This window comes from Parasteatoda tepidariorum, chromosome 12, assembly GCF_982258835.1.
Source record: "Parasteatoda tepidariorum strain Cologne lab strain chromosome 12, Ptep-v5.0, whole genome shotgun sequence".
NCBI classification, from domain to species: Eukaryota; Metazoa; Arthropoda; class Arachnida; order Araneae; family Theridiidae; genus Parasteatoda; species Parasteatoda tepidariorum.
This window is the reverse complement of record NC_141766.1, coordinates 1,578,465-1,597,711: the sequence shown is the minus strand read 5'-3', so window position 1 is coordinate 1,597,711 and position 19,247 is coordinate 1,578,465. Positions and strand designations below refer to the sequence as shown.

The following is a 19,247-nucleotide window of genomic DNA, read 5'->3' as shown; positions in this document are numbered from 1 at the left end:
GTAACATGATTCCCCCTTAAACAGTTTTTACAAATCTTATTTTTTACAAGAAAATCTTTCTTCTGATTATAAGAAAGTTTCATGAAATCCTCACATTTATAAATTTGATGTTGTCCTTTACAAAATAAACACATTTGAGGAACCATTAAATGCGATGATACATTTTCATTTTTACTAAACGATTTATATTTATTTTGAATAGGCATTACTCGTTTGTTTACATTAATCGAAGCTAAAGCAGAAGCACGCAGTTCCAAAAAGGCTTTAAATTCTGAAAACGATCTGAGTGAACGATCTTTATGTGACAGATGCCACTCCTTCAAAGATTCGGAATCCAATTTCTTACGCAAAAAATAAATAAGTATGGTATCCCATTTGTCTATGGGCTGACTCATCACTTCCAACACATCTAAGCATTGATTTGTTACATCTATTAATTTACGCAACCCTTGCGCGCTTTCCCCTTGCACATTCGGCTGAGAAAAAAGCTTATCTAAAGTAGAATAAATTATTTCTACATTATTTTCATAGCGATCGTTAATTAATTTCCACGCTTTAGCATAGTTTGCATCTGATATTTGAATATTTTGAATTATTGTTAATGCTTCACTCTTTAAAGACAATTTTAAGTACTGCAGTTTTTGAACATTATTTAGTGATGAATTATTATGAACGGTAGATAAAAAAAATATCTCGAAATGAAATCCAGTTACAAAAATTACCAGAAAAAGTAGGTAAATCAAGGCGCGGCAATTTGATGTTAGTATTTGACTCTTTATTATTATTTTCGCTTTCCATTAATTTCGATTCTGTTTTGAACATATGCGCAATATTTATTTTTAATGTTTCGATTTTGTCGGCCATTATGTTGAATTCCGTTTCATTTTCTTGAATACATTTTTCATCACATGTACACATTATATTTTCATGAATATTCATGAGTTCGGACCACAGCTCGTCAGCTTGCGTCGCATAAATTTGCACAGTGACATTATCATATGTTGTGGATGATAGTTTTTCAATATTATTTGTAAGTCGAGTGCACTTACCTTTTAATGTTGAACGTTTTCTCATAAGCGCATCCATGTTTGCGCTATGAAAAGTTTCGGTTTACGTTGCGATGGGGTTCGATTATTAGACTGAAAAATGTTTTTCTCGAAATTTCAGTGTCCCGGGTTTCGGCACCATGTTGTCAATTCGATGGATGTTGATTGAACGATTCGATAAACAATAACAAACAAGTTTATTTTTAGTTATGATAATGAGAAGATGTTCTCTTGTTGATGGTTACATACATTCTCCTTCTCTCGTTCATTGAGCGCATGCGCCTTCCTCAAAAGTTACAGATGGCGCTGCTCCAATGTCCTAAGTATTTATTGGAAAAAAGAGACTTTCACTGTAAGACATATATGTCAGAATACAATCGAAATATTTACGAATGTGCTTAGGAGACTCAGCTAAAAATAACTGCCTAGATAGCTCGTCGCAAACTATTTAATCTCACGACGTCAATGTACCTGTCACTTGTATTATACTACAAAAAAAAGATATTATAAATATTTAAATTGCAATTAAATTATAATTAAAACGTGAAAAATTTTAGGAAAAAGTGAAAAAATTCTTTCGATTTTCATAAACTACAGAAAAAAAATTTACAGAAACGTAAAAAAATCGTTTTCTAAAAATAAAATGCATTGTTGGGAGCGAGCATAAAATGCAAGCAATATTAAAACCTTTCTTTTTTGGTGTAAATGCGTTAAATAGAGTAACACCTTTTCATCAAATAATTTATTTCGAATTAACATTTTGTGTTTTTCACGGGGTCTGCTGATAAGTTCTATTAAAAATACTAATTCCATCAGATTTCCTTTATGTATATATATATATATATATAGATAGATAGATAGATAGATAGATTAAGAATTAGTGACGGATTTCTTTTTTGATAAATTTTGTTCTTAACAATGGGTCGTAATTCCCTCCGAGTTTTCAAACCTGATTTACTCGAGAACAGCGCCCCCTAGCAGAAAAATTGAACTTGTTTATCATTTGCTTTCTCCGTCGAATAAGGAATGTATCAAGGTCTGCTCCTCCTAAGCATCTTCGGCATTACATTTGCCAGTAAGTCATTCCACTCATTTATGATCTGCGAAATCACTCTTTATTTTATCTACAAAATATTTCTTCTGACGGTGTCGTTAAAACGGCTTCATTAGGGCGTTTGGTTTCTCTTTTAAGAATCCTTTCTTATAATATCAAGCAAAAATACTTTCAAAACTTTGTACAGACCGTTTGCTAAATCATTCAACCCTAAAAATATGAAAAACTAAAGCTATAAAGGACTCCGTCCTTTTTTTGGCATTTTTTTAACTCACTTTCGCTGAAATAGCACCTGATATATTTTACATACTTCTACGCTTTTTACTTAAAAATTTTAACTAATAATTTGATGCCGTTAGTAATTTTGTGTACATAAATTAGCTTCGCGCATTTGTGTTAATATGTTTTTAATTTCATTTTTATTATTATTTAAACTGATGGAAACCGATTTGGATGATGCTGAAAAATTTCAATTTGCGTAAATTAGAAAGTACAAAGATATTTATCAAAAAGTTAAAAATATATGTATTCAAGATATTTGAATGACATCCTTGTATTTTACGAATAAATACCAATTTATTTGTGAAAATTTAATAAAAGTGCAATGTTAAAAATTCCGGTAAAAAGTTCCAGCATTCAGGGTATAATTTAAAAAAAATTCAAAATACCGTAAATTTAACAGTAATAGTTGCCGTAAATTCACTGAATAACTCTACTTAAACAATATTACAAAAATTATGGTATAGTATTTTACTGTAAAAATGGATTTTACGGATGATGCACCCAAAGTGCCGGTACTTGATACCGTAATTTGAATCGAAATTTTTTTCAGTGTAGTTAAAATCATATTTAGAGTTATTTTATTTTTTACGATGGAGGCCTTACCAGGTGTTACAATGAGTTTTAAAGTGGAATATTTCCTCCCGATTATATATAAATAAATTTCTGCTAAAATGTTTGAAAACTCACCCGTTTAGAACTGGCTATCGTAGAACACTTTGAAAAAAAAAAAGAAACCTATTATTTTTAGAACACGAAGATTTTAAAATTTCATTTTTGTTTTGACACTTCTAAAATATGCTGTTCAATAAATTATATGTTAAAGAATTGTGTTTTCGTGTCCTTCAAGATTAGAGTTGAGAGAAAATTTGCTTACATTCTGAGAAACTCTCTTGGAACTTTATTCTTTACTTTATTGACGTTAAATGTGGAATTATAAAAAAACACAATATTAAATATTAATCTTTTTATTTATCTATTAACTATATGGTTTTAATTTTGGATTTTTTTTTTATTATATATATTTTTTTTTACTTTAAAATGATATATACATTAAATGTGGAATTATAAAAAAGGAAGGAAAAAAATTATTTCTCTCCTTATTAGATTTAGTAAGGTCATATATATGTTTATAAATTATTAATTTAATTTTCTTTTTGTTTAAAAGGAAATACACGTTAACTGCGGAATTATCAGAAATTCGATGAAAACTTAACCCGGATTGACTTCACCCTAAGTTTTAAGAGCTGTTTTTTTTTTCCAAGAATCAGACTTAATTGACTTTTTGAAACGTTTAAGGATAAGTCTTTTCTGTAAAATTATTATACTCGTGTTTTATTATTAATATTATTATTATTATTGCAAAATGAATAAAGAAGAATAAAGTTTTGGGGTTTTGAGCTGAAGATCATCTGGTATTTTAAGAAAATTACAATTTACATGTGCCAGTATCTTTTGTACCTGAAAGAAAGTAGTCTTGACATTGAGTTTGTGTTTTATTGTTTCTGAATTAACAATTAGAGCATAAATAGTTAACTTTTGGCGCAAAGGTCAAACGTCGTTTAAGATGTTACGAAATAAAGATATTTTCTCAGATTCTGACTGTCAAAATCTATTTGTGCCAAGAGTGAAGCTTAAAGAGATATGAGTCATTCCAAAAATGCAGACCACTTTTGATAAATTGGAAATTTTAAAAAAAATTTGTAAAAGAAATTTATATAGGAAATATATATATTTCTGTAAATGCATACTAATTAAAAGTATATGAAAAGGAAGCAATATTTTATAAAAACAGGTAGTAATACATCAATTAATATAACTTGAAGAAAATAGAAAATAGTAATGACAATAATATCTTTATCTACGCGTTTCCTCAGTGTAGCTATCATATAATATTACTTTATTACTTTAAAACATATGGGTTCGGTTCTAAAAGTGGGCGCTTTTGGAGGGGAAGGAGATTTCTGGAAGCATTTATAATATAATGGAAATGTTTTCTAACGTATCTTCAGTATTCATTTCATATATAATATAATTTGCTTTTAATCATTGATTCTGAAAGTCTACAGGAAAAAGTTTTAGATGCATTCTCAAGATGAAGGAAATAATATTTTTCTAGGGTTTCTTCAGTAAAGCTTGTATATAATATCATTTGCTTTTGAGTAATGATTCTAAAAATAAGCGCTTCTGAAGTCCTACCACAATGCTGACGTAAAGTATCCTCAAAGGCAGAAAAATAAAGAGTTAGAGTCCCCTTGCCATCAGGCTAACCATAGGTGGCTTTCGTTTTTTTTTTCTCCATGTAACGCAAATGCGGGTTACTTCCATCAAAAAAGCCCACCACGAAAGCAAATTTCTCCCAATAGTTGATCTAGGAGTTACCTTGTCTTCTGGACCGGGTTTAAAATTACAAGGCTATGGAGTTGAACATTAGTAGTCATAAACTCAAAAAAAATGGTCAGCTGTTCGACGACGGTTATGAAATAAAATCCTTTTTCCAAGATATTAGTAAGCACATGACATCCATTCTGCATTCCAAATGTATGTGTTTTTGTATGTTCCTATTTGTGTTTTGTTTTGTATTCTTCCTCAATTTATATATATATATATATATATATATATATATATATATATATATATATATATATATATATATATATATATATATATATATATATATATATATATATATATATATATATATAACAGCAAAATTGTAATAAATGTGTTTTTTAACGAGAGATATCCCCTAAGGAAAAATCTTTCAAGTATTCCAGATCACATGTAATAAAGGGATAGCATAACAATTAAACATACTTGTCCATAAATTAAGCATGACTGACGTGACTTAAATTATATGTTTTTATATTAATTGTATTGAAATTGTTTGCTATGGCTATATTAATACAATATTAAAAAGCTCTATTTTCGCGAATATAACTAAGTAGGCTGATTACGAGACTATATATTTTCGTTGTTATTTTTTCTAGTTTATTAATTTTCATTTTTTTTTTTTAATTTTTTATAAGTTTTTTTTCCTATTTTAAATGCTATATAAAACCTAGTAAATTTTTACCGTCTTGTTCAAACTCATCCTGTATATTCATAAGAAAATGAACATTTGTTGTCTTATGTTTTCTTACTATAATTAGGAAAATATTTAAAAGAAGAAGTAAACAATTTCTTAGAGTATTTTTTAATTACTGACAAAAGCATCATTTTAAAATTTGAAATATTTCATTTAAAATTCCGCAATATATTAGTATTTAAAGAAATTTTTTCCTACTACGCATGAGCAGAAAATATATATTTATTTATTTATTCATTTTTAATAATTTTATTTTGAATCGTATTTGGTAACATATGAAAAAAGTTCGATTTGAATATCTTGAAAGTTTAATAAGCGTCAACCAATTTTCTACGGTTTTTTTTTTAAATTTTTTTTAAAAAAATTTTTGGAAGAAAGCTCTGGAATGGTAAGGGGTTTTGCTCATATTTTATTGTGTATTATTAAACAAGATTTATTAAAAATGACATCGGCATTAAAAGAACCATCTCCTATTTAAATATATTTTATTTTCTATCTTGATACCATCACAATTTGTTGTCCAGGCAATCATTATAGGTTATTCTCACTTGCTATTAAATTTTGTTTTATGAAACAAAATGAAACTTGTCGAAAACTCCCTAGCATTTTGAGTTTTCTTTTTTAAGAAAAAGTGCAAAAGCTATTTATAAAATTGAATTAGACTTTTTGCATTTTAAAAATATTCAAATCAGACTTTTTCTATAAATACGATTTAGAACAACATTATGAAAAAACAAAGTTTTGAATTCAATATCCATAGTCTTAAGTATAGCAGAAAACAGTAGAAGAAACTTTTATAGGCAAATAAAAGTTCATGACGACAGGAACCAGAAAAACGATTTAAGTGCAGAAATCTTGATTTGGCAGAAGCTGCTGTCTTTCGTTATCTCAACGGTAAAATTTAACCTTTCAACTTTTGCTTTGAGAAAACTTAAAAATGTCACAACAACGTGATCTACCAGAATTCATAACTAGGCATATTTATCAGGAGATTTGAATCCAGACAAACACAAAAAAGTGTAATGAACTCTTTTAAGTAGCAAGAAGTGTGATTGTAAGACTGGAATTGATTCCGAGAAACTGGACATGTTTGACGTCATCCAGGACATGGTCGTCCAATTTGACGACTCTAAGGTACGCAGACGAGATCCTGAGACCCCATGTCGTATCTTACGCTGCAGCCGTCCGTGATTTCTTTCTTTTAATGCAGAATAATGTCTGACCTCACACAGCTCGTCTTGTGGAGAACTTTCTTGAAGCTCAAATAATTTAACGTACAGAGTGATCAGCATGCTCTCCTGATCTTAATCCGATCGAGTCTGCTTGGGACGCACTCGGACGACGCGTTGCTGCAAGAGCAAGGTCTCTTGTTACTGTTGGGCTCTAACTCTTGGTCTCTTGTTACATTTCGTCAAGAGTGGAACAGTATTCCCCAAAGTGTCATTGGTAACCTCATCGCAGTCATGCAAAATAGTTGTGCGGCAATCTTAGCAATTCGGGGAGACCACACACCGTAATAAACATTCGGTATTATTTCCGTACCATCAGTTTTTTCTTCCCATTTACATGTTATCAAATTGTTACCTTGAAAGATCATTCCATGTTCTTTATACCATTTCAAATAATTGAAGTTCATGCAATTGGTTTTAGCTTCCTACAGGAAAAAATGTATGCGTTTTCACATGAAAAAATGTATTGCGTTTCGTTAAACTTATTCTCCATTTTATGCCCATTCGTGGACAATTACAGAAATTTTTCGTTCTGCTAGCACAGATTATAAAAAAGTTTATTATAGAATTCTTTGAAATATTGTATAATGTTACCGATGTTTTGAATTATGGTCAAAGTGTGAATTTGTTATTTTTATCAAGCTTTAAGAATAATTCGTAAGAATAATTTTTTTTAAAATTCAATATAAACAGTAAATTTAATTCTATTTCATTGTTTTTTTGAAACTTTTTTTAATGTTTTATTTCAAAACGCAGGTAATCACATTATTGTTCGAGAAAAAAAAATAATTTTGAAATTTATGCATTACAATTTGTTGTAAAACTGTTAGCATAACTAAAAAAACTTTACTTTTTAAGCTTAAATCTGTCCTTATTTAGAAAAACATTTAAACATTTTTAACTCTACTTTAAACTTATAATTTTAGGACTCCTGCTTACCAAACACCAGTCGGATATCTTAAAAAACTGACTCTTAAATATGATAAAACCAAAATTACTTTTTATTCGAAAATTGCTTCAATATTAGCAATTAAAGAACCTTGAGTTCATTGTCCGAAATCAAGTAGGCTTACAAAATGTCTGTTAAAACCAATCTTAATACAATTAATCTAAGCTTAATATTTTTTAAAACATAAATTATTTTCCAATTAAGCTTTTTGGAATACCCCTATTTAAGGTATACTACATATATCTTCTCTTAAAGCAACCCTTAATTGAAATCTATTGTAGCGGATGGAAAATTCTCTGCCGTTTGTTTTAAAAGTAAATAATTTCCATTGCTAAAAACAAGTTCTGCCCTGTTACTTATTATAACGAGTTGAATATTATTTATGGGATAAGTGGTAAAGCTGGTTCGGTACATTCCTGAAGTTACTTTCAGTAAAAAATTTCATCCCAATGCTTGCTATCAAAACTACGGAGCTAAGGAAGATGTTCAACGAATGTAAGATTTATGAGCTTGTACTAATGTAGATTACGAAATAAACTCTTAAAACATAATTTTATTAAAAGTACTTTAAAAAAATACACCGTTTAACAGAGACTGCATTGATAATCAGGTGAATAAGGCTGATGTCATTCACCAGCGTAGTTTTTTCAAATTTCTTTAAATTGATTTAATACCCGTATGTGAAAATGTATTCATGCGCCATTATGCCAGTAATATCAGAACTATAAACCTTTGAAAAACATTTCTTCGGGAGAAAATTACAAGTTTTTCGTGGTTTTAAAGACGAAAACGAGCCAGTTAAAAAAATGGGGTTTGTTTTACAGTAATATCTCATACAGTAGCGTATTGAAAGTGGGTAAAAAATTTCTACCCGCAATTTAAATATTCCCCATTGGAATCCTTGAACATCAGATATACCTTTAAGAAATCTTTTTCTTTCAGATAGTTTTTGTTTTCAAAAACAATACCATTAATAAAAATGTAAGGTAAATTTAAAAATATAAATTTAAAAAAAATTAAAAGCAGCAATAATCCAAAATAGAAACAAACAAAGTCTATAATTATGTTGGAACGAAATACTTATATATGTCACAGAAGAGTTTCTATTTTACTCTCCTCCTATTTTGAAAAATTTTTTAAGGAATTTTTACTAACACAGCAACGCTGCTTCCTTGTTATCTACCTCTTTTGCTCGGTTTCATTTAAAATTGTTAAAAGGTTGACCATAAGCTGAAAGTCAGTCTTTGTGAAGGCGCGACGGTTCATTGATGATGTTATCTACATTTAAGACACCCATTCTCTTTTAAATGGCTTAATATTAAGGATTAATGTCCTAAAGAGTATCCTCTTTTAACACGAAAAAGTTAGAGGCTCTTGTGAAAATAAAATTCTTCTTCAAAACATTTTTTTTTTAATCTGAAAGTATGTGGCATGAAAACTCTTTAGTACTACAAGTTCAATGGCCATTTTCTGAATATCTTTAGCAAGTACACTATAAAAAATTCCAGATTTAATTACGGTTAAAAGAACTGGCTCCCTGAGTGCAGCATCCGTAAAATCCATTTTACCGCAGAATCCCTTTCTGCCGTAAAATTTTATACTGTAATCTTTACGGTAAATTTTTTTTATTTGCAGTGATTTTTTTATAGTAAATATTACTGTAAAAATTACAGCATAGCAGATTTTTTATTGCGAAAAACTGTACGGTAAAAATTACTTTCGCGGTAAAAAGTACTGGAAACCTGAGGGCCGGTACTTTCTACTGTAATTTCATCCTGAATTTTTTGCAGTCTATCACAAATTTATCCTGTTTTTCTTTAGAGTTATAAAGTAAGAGAAAATAATTATTTAATAAAAAAATAAATACAAATGAAAAGGTTTAATTATGGAATACATATTAACATTCAGTTGAGAAAAAAATTACGTAATCTTTAAAAGCAACTCCTTGTATTATTACAACCCTTTTATATATATATATATATATATATATATATATATATATATATATATATATATATATATATATATATATATATATATATATATATATATATATATATATATATATATATATATATATATATATATATATATATATATATATATATATATATATATATATATATATATATATATATATATATATATATATATATATATATATATATATATATATATATATATATATATATATATCATATATATATATATATATATATATATTAAGAAATCTACTATTTAGAAATCTGTTAGATTAGTGGAATTATATTTGTACTGAAATATAAAATCCGAAAAGCTGTTAGAAAAAATTTTTTCATTTATATTCAAATATGAATCATTAATTGATTTTGTAAATTAAAGAAATTTCAATGATGAATTACTGTTTCTTATAGATCTAAATAACTGCAAATAAGGGAAATATTTAAAAATTATTGTTTGGAAGTGAGCAGTGTTGGGAAGATTTTACCTTTAAAGCAGAAAAAGACACCGATGTTCCATGCTGTGATATAACTCTAACCATAAATTATTAAAGTATTTTTCACTTATTTTGACCTAAATTAATACAAAATAATGAAAAAAGTATGAAAAATATCCTTAATAAAAATTCTGCCTCAAAGGGTTATAATTGTCATTATATATATGACAGTAAAAATTCTAAAGAAAAATTGTAAAAGAATTTATTAATTTCGTTAGAAATCTCCTTAAAAATGGCGAAACGATAAGTGTTCCATACTTTCATTTTAATAATTTGGTCTAAAAATTGAATTGATTCCTGGCGAGATCTCATATTTAGAAACCGTTTATTACAGATCGTTATTACTTTGCTCACTCTAATGATAGTTCAGATCTTATTCAAAAGTGCAAGGACCTTACTAACTGGTTTCTTTCACATGGGAATTTCTTCGTTCCGTTATTAAGTGTTGTTGGAGTAAAAACATCCTCAAACAGTCATTGGTGGTTTTGATTTCATTCAGAAACCATCCATGCACAACTTTTTTCGATTTCCTTCGAATCAACTTAGAACTCGGAATTTTTTCAGGATTTTAACATTTTTGATTTTCATTTTTTTCGATTTTTATAATTTTTTATTTTTATTTTGATCGAAAAATATATAAAATAATTACCGAAATTCAAGGGCTTGTATGAATTTATGCAGCATGCTATATTCAAATCAATTACCAAATTCAAACTTAAGATTATTAGACAAAACTTTGATAAATAATTTTGAACAAAATACTTGACTTCTCAGTCGATTCCAATTTTAAAAATTGGGTGTTTTGTTTTCTGTTTTCAGTGAGTGGGCTTCAGTATTTTTGTTGTAACTTAGGAAATTTTTTGAGTATTATCTCATACTTGGTGTCAAACTGTTTAGAATAAAACAAGTCATAACCTATACGTTCTTTAAAAAAAATAAAAAATTTTGTTAGGAAAAATGCATTAGATCCCTATAATAATAAAGTGCTTTTATATATTAGGGTAATTTTTTTAGAAGGTGTGATATTCAAATGGGGTAAACCCTGATGTATGAAACGACTTTTGCTGGGTGGTCAGATGAGTTCTTAAAACCATTCTAGATCAAAGAAGTTGAAAATAAAAAGTATTTTTTAAATTTAAAAAGAAGTAAATTTTTTTGGAACTTTTTTATTTTTATTTTGATAGGAAAATATATAAAATAATTACCAAAATTCAAGGGCTTGTATGAATTTATGCAGCATGTTATATTCAAATCAATTACCAAGTTCTAACTTAATGGGATCATTAGGCAAAACTTTGATTAATAACTTGGAACAAAATACTTGAGTTCGCAGGCAATTTCAATTTAAAAAAATGGGTGTGTTGCTTTCTGTTTTCAGTGAGTTGATTTCAGTATTTTTATTGCAACTTTGGAAATTTTTTGAGAATTATCTCATATTTGGAGTTTAGAATAAAACAAGTCATAACCTATACGTTCGTTAAAAAAAAAAATAAAAAAATTTGTTATGAAAAATGCGTTAGACCTTTATAATGATAAAGTGTTTTAGAAGGTGTGATTTTTTAGAAGGTGTGATATTCAAAAGGGATAAACTCTGGTGTATGAAACATTTTAATAACCCTGATGTATGAAACGACTTTTAATGGATGGTCAGATGAGTTCTTAAAACTATTCTAGATCAAAAAGGTTGAAAAATAAAAATAAAAATTTTTTAAATTGAAACAAAGTTCTTGAAAACTAAAATTATACTAAGTGTTTTTTAATGTTTGTGTAATTTTTGAACTCAGTAGGTTGTAAAGATAAGTTTTTAGCAAAAATGTGTCGTTTTACTATTAATCTATATTTAAGCAAATCATATCTTATATTAATCTTATATTTAATCTTATATTTTATTAGTATTATCTAATATTACACAATTATATTTAATTTTACATTTATTTAGAAATTGATAGCATTTTTTAATCTAATTATTTCGTCAATCTAATCTAATTCCTTCCTAAGATTTTTCTTCTGACACACGAAGGAAATAAAAGGGGGTTGCTTCGAAAGGGTTTCCTTAACCGTCAAAGGGATGTAAATGGGAGGGTAAAATATTATCTCAAATATCTTTCTTTAATTTTTACAAACAAACTAATGGTTGTTATTTAGTCAACTTAGTCTTTTGAATCATAAAATGCAAGATTGTCTTACAAATTCTTCAGATTATTGCTGACCAAATCATATCAAAACAATTTGGCGATCAATAAGTTTAAAAGACTAATTTAAACATTGCGCGTTTTTCTTGTCTTTAGATTTTTGAAAAAGGAAATTGCTTTTGCGTAACTTACGTCAGAAGAATATTTCTGCCTCATTCAAATTAAGCAAAAACAGAAATAAGTTTCAGAAGATCTAAAATCAGGCCAATTTTATATTACCTTTCTAAAAGTATTAAAAACTGTATAATTTTGGGCTAAAGGGAAAAACAACGAGAATAAGGCACAAATCAAGTACAGAAATGGATATACTACAGTTTCGGTTCTCCATACAAGAACATTCTTCAATGTATAAACACCAAGGAAGAAAACCGAAACTGAACTTGATTTGAACCCATTTCTGTACTTGATTTGAGTTTTATTCACATAGTTTTTCACTTCAGTATACGTAGCACAAAGTATACCCTATCTATTGAATATAATTTTGTTGCATTAGTTTTCTGAGAGTGGATTTCAAATTTAAGGCATTTTTGAAGTCCGACAGAAGATTTTTATTTTATTTAAGAATTTAATGGCTTGTTGGCTTAGATGTTTGTACTCTAAAAAAATAACACAGGTTTATTTTATTTTATAACCGTCGTTGAACAGCAGACCCAATTTAGGGTGTACGACTACCAATGTTCAACTCCGTAGCCTTATAATTTTGAACCCGATCTGGAAGACAATTTGTCTTAGTGGAGGACTTTTTGATGGAACTAACCCGCATTTGCGTTACATGGGGAAGAAAACCACTAAACCTCATATGGTTAGCTTAACGGCAAGAGGACTCCAACCCATGATCCGTCTACCACTGAGGATATTTTACATCTGCACTGTGGTCAGTGCGAGCCGGGTACGGAATGCGAATCGATCAGCCATCGCTGGGATTCGAACCCGATTCATCTCATTGGGAGGCGAGTGCTCTATCCCCTAAGCCACTACGGCTCAACATAGGTTTAAGAATTATTATGAATAATATTATAAGAGTTTGTCTAATGCTTTATTTTATGTAACTTTTTAACGAAAAGCAATCCTAGAAAATTGGCTGACCCTAACGACAAAATCAAATTTCTTTTTATTTTTACTTTACTTATTTCCAATATGTGAAATAACTTTATATCACATAAGTATTTTTAAAAATAAATATTTCATAATAAATCTCGAAAATATCTTAGAATTATTTTTTTTAAAATTTCCTGGTACATGTTTTGTGTTATCCAAGAGATATTTCCGGTCTGTTATCAAAGATAATCATTTAAAAAATTACTCTGAAAGCAATATTAAAAATTGCTCTACCATTTTTAATATTGCTTTCATGATTCAGTACATGAAATAATCATTTTCAAAATTGAAAGATTTTTAGGATTTTTGGATCTTAAAAAAATAACTATTTTTTTATGCTACCCAGTCTATTACCAACTTTGCAAAGTTGATTAGTGAAATTTTATTAACTACTTGTTTTATGCAAATCAAGTCTATGAACCATATTTGAGTCATGATATCATAAACCTAAGCATTTTACACATGATTGTAAAAAAAATTCAATTTGTTATAATATCCGGTCTGTTACCTTTAAAAGTAACAATCTTGACATAATTTTAAAGAATAATAAAACATAAAGAAAGTGTAAATAAGTGATTTTAACACACAACAAGAAACTGATTGTAAAAATCAGGATAGAACAGTGTATTTACGACTAAGTGAAAATTTCGACATTATATACAATACCGAAAATCGATGTAACAAGTCTGAATTGATTAAACAATTCATATATTGCTCAGACATAGTGTACAATGCAAATGATAAACCAACGAAGCATAAAATATGTATTACAGTGAAACCTGTGTATAACGATACTGTCTATAACGATAAACCTGTCTATAGCGATATTTCCTTGAGGTCCCGGTGAAATTCCTATTTACTCAATGTATTTTTAACCTGTTTATAGCGATAACCACTTTTCAGTTAAACATGTCTACAACGATAATTTTTCCTCTTTTGATAGTTGATAGTTCTATTCCGATTTTTCTACCTTTGGAAAACGTCACACCATCGATCTTAAATGTGAAGTAACAAAATGTTTTTGTTTTTTTTTCATCTCCTTTGTATGTAATATTCTTTCGTTGTTTCTGAGAAAAAAATGCCACTTTTAAGGGAAATTAGAGCAATAGAAATGGGTGAAGGGGTATTGTAGGAGGGAGAGAGCTTCGTCAGAAATGCTGATGAAACTGGCTTATTTTATCAGCTCATGCCAGATAAAACAATGGCATTTAAGGGAGAAAATTGTAAAGGTGGTAAAAAATCAAAACAGAGGTTAACTGTTCTACTTTGCGCAAACAGTACTGGAACCGATAAACTGAAGCCGTTCGTTATAGGCAAATATGCTAAACCTAGATGTTTTAAGAATGTGAAAAGTTTACCAGTTGACTACAAGGCAAACAAAAGAGCCTGGATGACAATATTTAACAACTGGCTGCTTGATGTGGATAAGGAGATGAAAAGAAATAAGAAAAAAAAATAGCTCTCTTAGTTGACAACTGCACTCCTCACAACAATCCTCCAAATATAAAATTGTTCTATTTTCCCCCAAATTGCACGTTGATTCTACAGCCATTAGATTTGGGAATAATAAAATGTTTCAAAGGATACTATCGAAAAAGATTAGTTCAGAACGTTGTTTATAATCTGGATAATAAATGCCCAAATCCTTATGCAGTTAATGTAAAAAAATGCATGCGATTGGATTTCCGGAGGGTGGAATTCATTGACAAAATCCACCATCCAAAATTGTTGGAAGAAAGCTTCTTTCTTTGAGGATAAAAGCAACGGAAACGCAGAAACTGAGCTTACTGAAATCAGTGATGAAGAAGAAAAATGTGTAGCAGGCTTAAATTCGATTGTCAGTGATTTCCAAAGATCATCTAATACATCATTTCTATTTAACGCAGATGAATTTTTAAATTTAGATAATGATGTGTTGGTTTTCAGTGGTGCAAGTGATGAAGAGATTTTAGCAGAAGTTATCCTGGGTGATCAAAGTGATGAGGAAGAAGCAGCTGACTGTTCTCAAAACAGGACTCAAATTTCACCTGAGAATGCCATATTACTAATTAACACTTTGCAAGATTTTGTTGCAACATTACCAAATGTAACTGATGTTCATTTGAATTCATTAGATGGACTGAAATCTAGGTGCATGGAAATGGCAATTGCTTCCAAAAATAAGCAAACAAAACTAACCGATTATTTTTCTAAATAATTTCTGTTTTGATTCATAAAATTGTAAGTAAATTTTTCTTGTGTGCTGTTTCATAATTCTAAGTAAAATTTTCATTTGGAGTTTAAGTTATCATTAGTTTTAAACGTATACTTTTAAATTTCAAACCTGTCTATAACGATAACCTGCCTATAACAATATTTTATTTAGGTCCCTACAGTATCGTTATAGACAGGTTTTACTGTATTTAGTATGGCTGAGATTTATTAGCATTCCTTGAAAGTAATATCATAGTGCAACAAGGATGTTAATATTTTAATTTCTTTAGTGATTAAAATGAATAACCATATATTATTTATTAAAACCTAGCAGGCATTTTAAACCATTGTCGGACTTACACTTTAACAGTATTTTCTACACTGATGTTTTTTAAGGCAATTTCAAAAAAATTATCTCCTTGAAAGCTGATTTACTAACTTAAAAAGTAGTAATTTCATTAAAACTTTTATTCGGTAACAGACCTGAGAAATTTTAGTTTCATGAAGACTTACTGGATCTCTACAAGTTTTAAATTTATTTCAATCTTGATTCAGACTATTGAAACATGCATTAAACATACAGGAATCAACATTAATCACACACAATGATCAATTTTAACCTAATTTTTTAAAACCATTTTTGCTTCAAAATCCCCCTCTAACAGCTTACAAAGTAACCATTTTTGCTTCAAAAATGCCCCAAAATCCCCCTCTAACAGCTTACGAAGTAACCATTTTTGCTTCACAAATGCCTGAAAATCCTCTCTAACAATTTACAAATTAACCATTTTTGCTTCAAAAATGCCTGAAATTCCTCCTCTAACAGTTTACAATTTAACCATTATTGACTCAAAAATGCCTCAAAATTCCCCTCTAACAATTTACAAAGTTATTAAGTATTCTCTCAATTTAACAGAGTAAAACCTTTTTTCTCACCTTTTTTTCGAATAATCTTGTCAAGGTATTATACTGTCAAATAGAGTCAGTTAAGAACAAAAAATACCGAGAAAACGAAATAAATATTTTTCATTATATCCTAAAAAGCAAGGAGAAATGAAAATTTTAAATTTAAGTTTTTAGGTTTTTAGCAATATCTATAATAGTAACGTGAAAGAAATTATTTTTAGATAATTTTCAAAAATAGCTACTATATTTGGGCCTTGTTCAATATTTCAAATATCCTGCAGCTTGCCTGCAAAAAGAAATATTTCTTGTTAAAAAAATATTGTCAAGAGTACTTACTAATCATTATCACAAAATCTCCCAATATTAATTATCTTTCATAAAAAGTTTATTTTATTTTATTTTATTTTATTTTATTTTATTTTATTTTATAACCGTCGTTGAACAACCGACCCAATTTTTGGGTTTACAACTACTAATGTTCAACTCCGTAGCCTTGTAATTCTGAACCCAATCCAGAAGACAAGGAAACCCCTGAATCAAGTGTTGAGAGAAACTTGCCTTCTTGGAGGACTTTTTGATGGAACTAACTCGCATTTGCGTTACATGGAGAGGAACACCACGAAAACCTCCCACGGTCAGCCTGATGATCCTTCTGCGGGACTCTAACTCGTGATCTTTCTGCCTTTGAGGATACTTTACGTTAGCACTGTGGTAGGTCCCTCAAAATTTTCAATACTCAAAAGCAAATAATATTATATACTAGCTATACTGAAAAAACGTTTGAAACAATATTATTTCCTTCATCTTGAGAATGCTTCAAGAAATTTCCCCTCTGTCTTTCAGAATCATTTATTAAAAGCAAATGATATTATATACAAAATGAATACTGAAGAAACGTTAGAAAACATCTCCATTAAATGCTTCTAGAAATCTCCCTTCCCTCAAAAAGCGCCTAACTAAACTAACCCGCATTTGAGTTACATGGAGAGGAAAACCACGAAAACCTCCCACGGTTCCAATGACGGCAAGGGGGACTGTAATCCATGATCCGTTTATGTGACGATATTTCACATCAGCACTGTAGTCGATGCAAGCCGAATGCGGAATTCGTATCGACCAACCATCGCTGGGTTTCGAACCCTCATTGGAAGGTGAACTTTCTATACGGCTCTTAAAAAATTTATTGTAATGCCATACCGATAATAGTTTTATACGGAATGAAATTTCCTCGTTACAGAGCGTACCACCTTTTCCAGGTAGCCAAAACAGCTTGTTTTAGTAGTTCTGCACAAAAGATTTCCTGAAGAAGGTATTCATAAAATGTGTCGATTTGCAATAAGCATTTATTTTGAATTTCAACTAAAATTTAAAATATAGTTTTAAGTACAATAATCAAGACAGATGTGACTAATCCCTTTCTGTGTTTTCAACAGTAAATTAAATATTTTTTTAAATTAAATTTATACTTTTAATGAGTTCAATAAAATTTAGGTCTCTTCGTCTTCATTTTGAAACATAAGTTTTTATTATAAACAGGAGGCGAAAAAAGAATTTCATGATTTCTGAAAATGAACCTAATATGCTTTAGAGAAAGGTTAATATTACTAAGCAATAAAAATATAGTTGCTTTTAATATTATGTTTCATGAAGTTTATAGCAAATGATCTGCAATGTGACAAAAAAAAAATAACGGTATGTTCGTTAAAAATATTTTTAAACTAAACAAGCAGAGGAAAACATTGTGTTTCTCTGATTTTTCACAAATACATTCTTTTTTACTTACTTTGTACAAAGCGCACAAAGCTTGAAATGAAAAAGGGATGACCCTGAATGACTAACTATTGATCTAATAATAGGATTTTCACGCACTAGGTCACAATCTTAATGGTTCGAAGGCCTAGCCTTAAATATACTAATTTACTTATTAATTAATGCAGATTTTAAAATCTGAACTTCTCGGAATAAATCATACTTCTAAATCATACTTTCTCGGAATAAACCTAAATTTTTTGACGGATTCCTAACCCTCAAAATATGGTGGGTCACCGCAATCTGGAGAAAATAATATGAAATAAACTAAATTTCTTTCAACGTTTTGACAACGTAAGCAATTGTTAAAAAGAACTATGATTACGTCAACCTTAAAAGTAAAATCATTTCTATAAAGTTTTTACCACATCTTAATTTATGCTGCTACTTAAGATGTGGTAAAAACTTTATAGAAATGATATTATTGACTTCTTTATTATGACTCAATGACTTCTTTATTATGAAAATATCATAATAGAACACGTCCTTGAATTTGTGAGAAAAAGTTAACTTGCTTTAAAAGATATCTCCACCTAACAATCACTCGACCTTTTTCAATATTTGAAGTAATAACTATTTTTCTTTTTCAGATTCTTTCTTACCTTTTCCTGACCTTAGCAGAAGAATTCCTGAGAGAACAGCCCCACCAGGTAAGTAATTTCTTTTCTGCTCAGAAATGATTAAACTATTAATAAAACAGACCTAACAGCAGAAACATCTTTTCTTTAATGTCAGTGTACCAATTACTGGTTGGGAAAAATTTAGATTTAATTAATTGATATTATCGTTAAGAGGTTGTGCAAAACAAAAAAACAAAGATAAAGGCAACCAATTATCATGGCGCGTGACTATTACTATAGTGGAAAAGTACTTAAAAAATTTGCTACAATAACCCTTAAAAATAAAAAAGCAACATTTGAAAAAAAAA

At 29.0% G+C, this 19,247-nt stretch overlaps 1 protein-coding gene across 1 annotated transcript in view; it reads left to right on the top strand.

The window, feature by feature from the left end:
• The first annotated feature begins 2,008 nt into the window (after positions 1 to 2,008).
• The window catches only part of LOC107449503 (uncharacterized), a 114,476-nt gene continuing 97,237 nt past the window's right edge, over positions 2,009 to 19,247 (top strand). The window contains exons 1-2 of the mRNA XM_087155848.1: positions 2,009 to 2,121; positions 18,910 to 18,969. Coding sequence (XP_087011974.1) covers positions 2,073 to 2,121; positions 18,910 to 18,969 — 109 coding nt within the window. The 5' untranslated portion in view covers positions 2,009 to 2,072. The remainder of the gene's footprint in view (positions 2,122 to 18,909; positions 18,970 to 19,247) is intronic.